Source organism: Branchiostoma floridae, chromosome 13 (genome assembly GCF_000003815.2).
Source record: "Branchiostoma floridae strain S238N-H82 chromosome 13, Bfl_VNyyK, whole genome shotgun sequence".
In the NCBI taxonomy this organism is placed as follows: domain Eukaryota; kingdom Metazoa; phylum Chordata; class Leptocardii; order Amphioxiformes; family Branchiostomatidae; genus Branchiostoma; species Branchiostoma floridae.
In genome coordinates, this window is record NC_049991.1 from 4,421,418 (window position 1) to 4,428,676 (window position 7,259).

The 7,259-nt window shown below is 43.3% G+C and overlaps 2 protein-coding genes across 3 annotated transcripts; one reads left to right on the forward strand and one right to left on the reverse strand.

The window, feature by feature from the left end:
• Window positions 1-482: 482 nt before the first annotated feature.
• LOC118429571 lies at window positions 483-7,152 on the reverse strand. Of its 2 annotated transcripts, XM_035840103.1 has the most exons (8): window positions 5,885-7,152; window positions 3,513-3,941; window positions 2,835-3,254; window positions 2,636-2,703; window positions 1,851-2,019; window positions 1,448-1,515; window positions 1,020-1,188; window positions 483-666 (listed from the first exon to the last, which is right to left on the reverse strand). In XM_035840103.1, exons 2-8 carry the CDS (start codon window positions 3,877-3,879, stop codon window positions 662-664), a joined length of 1,266 nt encoding a protein of 421 aa, XP_035695996.1. In that variant the 5' UTR covers window positions 3,880-3,941; window positions 5,885-7,152; the 3' UTR covers window positions 483-661. The 2 variants fall into 2 exon arrangements, with proteins under 2 accessions (XP_035695996.1, XP_035695997.1); XM_035840104.1 differs by lacking the exons at window positions 1,020-1,188; window positions 1,448-1,515.
• LOC118429368 (octapeptide-repeat protein T2-like) lies at window positions 5,131-6,028 on the forward strand. Its single transcript, XM_035839848.1, has 2 exons — window positions 5,131-5,641; window positions 6,003-6,028. Exons 1-2 carry the CDS (start codon window positions 5,131-5,133, stop codon window positions 6,026-6,028), a joined length of 537 nt encoding a protein of 178 aa, XP_035695741.1.
• Window positions 7,153-7,259: the final 107 nt, after the last annotated feature.

Below are 7,259 nucleotides of genomic sequence, written 5' to 3' on the forward strand. Positions count from 1 at the left end.
ACTTGATACAGAAGGGTATAGAAGTGTGCAAGGAATTTAAAATGGAGTGTCAGATACACTGAATGCACCAAATGAACAGCCTCTAGTTTAGAAGATCAAAAAAGATCACCATTACGATACTTGATAAAGGAGGGGGGGAGAAGGCAAGTATCTGTTGAGACAACGTAGATTTGACGTAGGCCACAGAAAACTAGCTGTTGCAAATAGCGTCCATATCTAAAACTAAATGCAAGAAAAAGGGACTAGAGAGTTATTCGGAAAAAGTAAATGATAGGTATAAAGCTTTTCAATAAAAAATTCTCCTGACCTATAACTTCTGGTTATTGTTTGATGTATTCGACATATAAGATAACGACACTTGTTGCATATCATTAGGTAATAAGTGTGCAAAAGTTTAATTGCTGTTGGTCACAATGAAATTAGTCTTTAAAAGCACTTTTTACACACCTCGTATATTGGGGACCCTGATAGAAACTTATATGGCATTTATGGATATCTGTACGTTTGAAATTTAGGTCTTCTACAATAACCAGAAGGGGGCAGGCGAAATCCTAATTAAACTACCCTCGTAAGGCACACCAGGTTGAGTCTCATTGGACAGTTCTATCAGTTGCTGAGCGCTTCAAGCGATGAACAGCGCTGACTCTTATCAGCTTGGAATTTAGTCTGCAAAATAAAACATCAATTAGTTACAACTAGATCCAACAGAGTTAACTATGCTTTAAATAAAACATATCTACTCCTTTTTGCTCCAATTTTCCCGTGGTAGCTCTTCACGCGATACTACATTTTCCTGATGTGTAAGTGATATAACCTCGTGGAATTATACCTCATACACTCTCTCAATGATAAACAGTAATATGACGAAAATGTAAGCATGCATTTTGGTTTTAAACATAAACTCACACTTTCACATCTATCAAAAAAAAATATGATTGTACTTAATATTTCGAACAGGTATCATAACAATTTAAAACATTTTCCTATTGTTTTAATATGGGTAACTAAACTTTGTTTACCGGATTCCTCTTCCTCAGCGGCCGGCTCCGGACAGGTCCACAGTCCGTCTTTTCCCAGGAATGGCTTGTCTTCACCACTCTCTCCACATATCACCTCGTAGCACACTGTTTGATTCATCTCACAGATGCAGTTCTCTTCACCGTCATCAGATAACCAGGTGTCTCCTGCCTGTTGGACATAGCAATACGTTTATATGTGCATGTTAAACACTGGATTGCAAGGGATTGTTTGGAAATGGCAATGGAATTGAATGCAATAGGAAAGGCTTAACAACTTGTAGAGAACATAGCTCACCAGCATTATCAAAAACAAGCAAATTGAACATTACTAACAGGCCCCAAACAGCAAGCTTATTAGTACTACTACTGTGTGATGTGAATAGGATTTATCTACATGTAGTAACTGCCGCACTACTGTACACACTAACCTGATGTTCTCCACAATCCTGGCCCTCGGTACCACGCACTTCAGAGGTCCTCTTTCCGGTAACCGTACCTGAAAAATTAGAATTTTGATGTCTGTCTGTCTGTTTGTTTCTTCCTCTCTTTCTTTCAAGTAACATTAGTAATGGCCACACTGATTGCAGAAAGCAGAAAAACTGAAAAGAAATGTTTACAAACCTACCTTTATAAACTTCAACTTTGACACTCTAGGAACTATGAACTACTATTATCGTAATAGACCTCGTTTTTTCTACTTACTCTATTATCTGTGCTTAATTACAGCTATGGTGGTTAGTGACGGAAGTCTGCATTTTGTAGACATCTGACATGTAGTCATCTATTGACTATTTCCAATAGTTTTCAGATCGGTAGCTAAACTTTGTTTACCGGATTCCTCTTCCTCAGCGGCCGGCTCCGGACAGGTCCAAAGTCCGTCTTTTCCCAGGAATGGCTTGTCTTCACCACTCTCTCCACATATCACCTCGTAGCACACTGTTTGATTCATCTCACAGATGCAGTTCTTTTCACCGTCATCAGATAACCAGGTGTCTCCTGCCTGTTGGACATAGCAATACGTTTATATGTGCATGTTAAACACTGGATTGCAAGGGATTGTTTGGAAATGGCAATGCACAAGCATGGAATTGAATGCAATAGAAAAGGCTTAACAACTTGTAGAGAACAGAGCTTACCGGCATTATCAAAAACAAGCAAATAAACAATAAATTGAACATTACTAGCAGGTCCCAAACAGCAAGCTTAGTACAAGTGAGATGTGATTCTTCTTTATCTACATGTAGTTACTGCCGCACTACTGTACACACTATCCTGATGTTCTTCACAGCCCTGGCTAGTCAGCTGGGAATCTGCTTTATCTACATGTAGTTACTGCCGCACTACTGTGCACACTAACCTGATGTTCTTCACTGCCCTGGCTAGTCAGCTGGGAATCTGCTTTATCTACATGTAGTAACTACCGCACTACTGTACACACTATCCTGATGTTCTTCACAGCCCTGGCTAGTCAGAAGGGAATCTGCTTTATCTACATGTAGTAACTGCCGCACTACGTACTGTGCACACTAACCTGATGTTCTTCACAGCCTTGGCTAGTCAGATGGGAATCTGCTTTATCTACATGTAGTAACTGCCGCACTACTGTATACACTAACCTGATGTTCTCCACAATCCTGGCCCTCGGTACCACGCACTTCAGAGGTCCTCTTTCTGGTCACCGTACCTGAAAAATTAGAATGTTGATGTCTGTCTGTCTGTCTGTCCCCTTCCTCTCTCTCTCTTTCATTTGACCTTTAAAGGGTCATAACGATTGAAGAAAACATAAAAGATGAAAAGAAATTTTTACAAACATACCTTCATAAACTTCAACTTCACAGATTGACAAGGTACGGCTGTTGCCAGGCAGACGGATCCCCACATATCGCCCTCTTATCCCGTTACAGTTGGTGGCAATCTTATTCTTCTTATCATATGGTAGGAAAATAACACTGCCGCAGTGTCGGTTACGGTCTACGCGTTCTTCGTTTCCAACATATAGCTCGAAGAGGTCAAGTCGCTGTCCTGTCTTGTCCTGGCGGTTGATGATGACCACCCACCGGACACTGACTTCGGTACCAAGGTCTACTCGCAACCAAGGGTTCGACTGCGCCGGAGTGGACGTGCAGCACAAGCTATCCCAGTCCGGGTCCCTACAACCGTCAGTCGCTCGGGAGGCAACCCCTTTATATGCGACCTTTGACTGGACAGTTGGTTTTCCCCAAGCTAAATTTGTAGCTGTAAGAAAATAAAACACGACAACAGGACAACGTAAGTAACAACACACAGAGATACTGAAAAACATGCTTGAGTACAACTATGACCAGTTCAAAGGATTTAAAGCTACAGCTCTAGATGAGCATTCAGGCCTTCAGTTAAGAAGACTGTGATGTAATAGTGAGGAAAAAAACTTCTTGAGGGAACAAATCCAACGGTTAAGTTGTCCAAATGATTGCTTTCATCATTACAATGTTTGTCTAAATCTGCCTTACTCACCTGCATAAACCTCCACTTCGCACAGCGATAGGATTCGACTCTTTCCCGGGAGTTTGATGCCCACGTACCTGCCCTTCATCCCGCGGCAGTGGACAACATGCTCGGTATCTGTCGGGCAGAAGCGATGATGCCCGCCGCACCTCGGGTTCCTAGTCACGTCAGTGCTGTCCCCAACGTGGAGGTCGAAAGGCGTGATGTGCTCCATCAAAGAGTCTCGACGGTTGACGATGGTGACGTGGTCGACAGTGACCGAATATCCCAAATCAACATACCAATATGGGTCGTCTTCTTCGTATGTTTTTGTACAAAAACTGCTTGGAGTTTTGGGACTTCTGTTTCCGTCGATAGCTAGACCGGGGGATCCCATGGAGTCAACACTAGACTGAAACGCAGCTCTTCTTAATGCAATGTTTGGGTCAGCAGCGTGAGCTGTAAATAACAATTTAGTGCATACGGTTTCATTGTACGTCCCGAGGAGAGGTCAGAGTCAAGGAAGAGAACACATTAACATTAACATTAACATTAACATATTATTATTATTAAAAGTTTTTTCGAAAGGAAAAAGAATGCCTTGTTGAAATTCTATTACTTTCTCATATATACTCCTCAGTTTACCTAAATGTTCATGATTTCCCCTATATTTGCCTGCTTTCCCCTATATTGTCCTGCTTCCTAATATACTGCCCTACTTAATCTCCTGCATTGTCCTGCTTTCTAATATATTGTCCTATTTCTCCTATATTTCTCCATCTAGGGTACAGATCACAGGCAGGGCGACTCGCAATAACCACAAACTGTTACTGCCAGAAAGCTAAAACCAATTGGTTTCTAAATTCCTGTATTCCATGCCTGACACGCCTCATTAATCAATATGGTTAGTGATTTTTTCTTTTAATATGTTTACAAGCTACATATCTGTTTTAGCTAATATCTGTCTCACACGAATTATGCAAATGGTGCTCTGTTGTGAATACTTTATGTATTATACTGTTCAGTACTGATCTAGCCTGATGCCCAATGAACCCTTACGTACTAGAGTATCTCCAATCTAAGGTAATTATAGCCTCCTAATGATACAACTCATAAGTTCCCTTCATTTGCCGCCACGGATCCATAGTATTTTCTCATTACTTGTGCAATTGCCTATCAAAATCCTACTCTATCTCAGTTACGTATGTTATATGTTGGAGAGTCCAACTTGATTTATAAAACTTCTTATTATGCAATTATTTTACCCCCTGATTTGCATCTAAAAAGTAATAATCATCATTGGTCAACAACTTCTCTTTTCAAGCTCTCAAATTAAGCTACATCGATAACCTTATTGGCGAAGGTATTTGTATTCTATTAAGACCCCAGCTAATAAACTTTATGGATGACACCCTCTTTAGACTGCAAAAATAGTAAGTAAAGGAGAAATAAAACAGCATGGCTACATTTTAGAAACAGACACCATGAACGTTGTAACAAGAATTAAAGGGACAATACATGGCATCACTGCTAACAATGCATTCATTCTAGATCTTGTACATCAAGACAGGTACTGGTGTAGTAAAAGTGACCTAGTGTTTTCAACTAGTATCACTAATACCGGTTTTCCACTAGGGCGGCGCTCTCAATGCGCTCCCTCTGCGATCTGAAACTGACAATAACGCGCAAAAAGCGCTCTGGGATCACCAAGGTCGCCATGGAAGCGCGCAGAGAGCGCGGTGGGATAGCCATGATCGCCATGGAAGCGCGCAGAGAGCGCGGTGGGAGCTCCAAGGTCGCCATGGAAGCGCGCGGAGAGCGCGGTAAGTGCTCCAAGGTCGTCATGGAAGCGCGCAGAGAGCGCGGTGGGATCGCCGTGGTCGTCATGGAAGCGCGCAGAGAGCGCGGTGGGAGCTCCAAGGTCGCCATGGAAGCGCGCGGAGAGCGCGGTAAGTGCTCCAAGGTCGTCATGGAAGCGCGCAGAGAGCGCGGTGGGATCGCCGTGGTCGCCATGGAAGCGCGCAGAGAGCGCGGTGGGAGCTCCAAGGTCGGCATGGAAGCGCGCAGAGAGCGCGGTGGGAGCTCCAAGGTCATCATGGAAGCGCGCAGAGAGCGCGGCGGGATCGCCGTGGTCGCCATGGAAGCGCGCAGAGAGCGCGGTGGGAGCTCCAAGGTCGCCATGGAAGCGCGCAGAGAGCGCGGTGGGTGCTCCAAGGTCGCCATGGAAGCGCGCAGAGAGCGCGGTGGGATCGCCAAGGTCGCCATGGAAGCGCGCAGAGATGGCCATGGCCATGGCCTTATGCTTAGATTATTGTTAAAGTTCATCGTCAAGGCTTTTACATTGTTGACCACCTCTTTCAAACGGGCTTCTTCTTATCATGAAATAATAATATCCTACATACCTGAGTCACAGATAAGGTCGATTCCAGTCCATTGTCCATCATTGCAGGTCTTTTCGCTGCTGCCAGAGGCTTGAGTGAACCCTGTAGTGCACTCGTACGTACATTTCTCTCCGTGTAGGTAGGGGGAGGAACAGGCGCTCCTGATTGTGTTCGCTTGGGTCGGTGGCTCGGGGCAGCCCCCTGGTGTCGGTGAAAACAAATAGAAATACCCGATTTTAAAACCGTTACGAGGAGGTGGAAAAGAATTAACTTTTGGGTTGCGTTGTCAACCGACAACCCTCTAATGATGATCACCTACGTTTATCTGCCTGATAATTTCCTTAATATGTGATTTACTAAAGATGTCCAATGATGGCAACTTTCACATTTACCGACGCGTATCAAGAAAAAGCCAAGTGAATCAACATAGGATGCATTACTACGTTCTCACAGGAGAATTGTGGCATTTTGATTTGTTTACATTTCATAATGTAGGGATTTTGCTGGCAGATATGTCCCTCCAGCAACCCAGTCTAATGTAATTAAGATGCTTGTAAAACACCTGCTTTCTTCCACATTGTCCTGCTTTCTTCTGTATTATCCTGCACACTCCTACATTGTCCTGACTTTCCTATACTGCCCTGCGTATGACTGATTGTTTCTGTCATACATTTTGTTGTGCCGTAAGTCGCTAAAGAAGCTTACCCAGCAACGTCGACAGTGATCTGGATCCTTATAATGATTTTATATCAGAACTTTATTGCACGACAATTGTACATCGTACAAAGTACGGCAACAACTATTTCATATGTATAGAGCTTGAGATTGAAGAAGTGGTCGGGCACGCTAAGGCTCTATCCCGCCAGGTTGTCTAACCCACCCCGTGGGCTGTTAATTGTTGAACAAATCTAATGGATGGGCCATGGCTCAGGCCAAGCTTAATTAGCCTTATAGTAGCATTAAGTAGCTAGCCGTGACGACTCCATACACCGCATTTGTTTACTATATCACCGTTAGTAGCCTTTCACACAATAAAAGTGATGCAACAGCAGGAGGAGCAGTGTCAAGTCAATTAGTTATGCTTTGCAAAGGCAACAACGCTCGGATTTTCAAAAGAAACTTACTGAACGCACAGCCGTAAATTTCAACCCTCATACTCATATAGGTGTAATAGGTCTGAGGCAAAAAACGCACAAAACGAGCTTGAATGGGGTTGTCCAATGTGTTTCTTACAGGGTGGGTCCTGTCATAATTGCCTGGAAATACCTAGACGGTAAACAAATAATCAATGTGAGTTTTTTTTTCTCTTTTGCATAATACATTCAGCTCGTCACCACACAAATGACAGATGGAACCAATATCATTAGCAAGTTAAATACAACACGTTCTCCATCGG

Excerpts from the sequence above, each read along its gene's own strand:
- LOC118429571 (XM_035840103.1), bottom strand. The coding sequence starts at position 3,879 with ATGGGATCCCCCGGTCTAGCTATCGACGGAAACAGAAGTCCCAAAACT. Across the intron at positions 3,255-3,512 it reads CGAAGTGGAGGTTTATGCAG|CTACAAATTTAGCTTGGGGA; the intron begins GTGAGTAAGGCA and ends ATTTTCTTACAG. Across the intron at positions 1,516-1,850 it reads CGCTGAGGAAGAGGAATCCG|GTACGGTTACCGGAAAGAGG; the intron begins GTAAACAAAGTT and ends CTAATTTTTCAG.
- LOC118429368 (XM_035839848.1), top strand. The coding sequence starts at position 5,131 with ATGCGCTCCCTCTGCGATCTGAAACTGACAATAACGCGCAAAAAGCGC. Across the intron at positions 5,642-6,002 it reads GGAAGCGCGCAGAGAGCGCG|GTAGGGGGAGGAACAGGCGC; the intron begins GTGGGAGCTCCA and ends CTCTCCGTGTAG.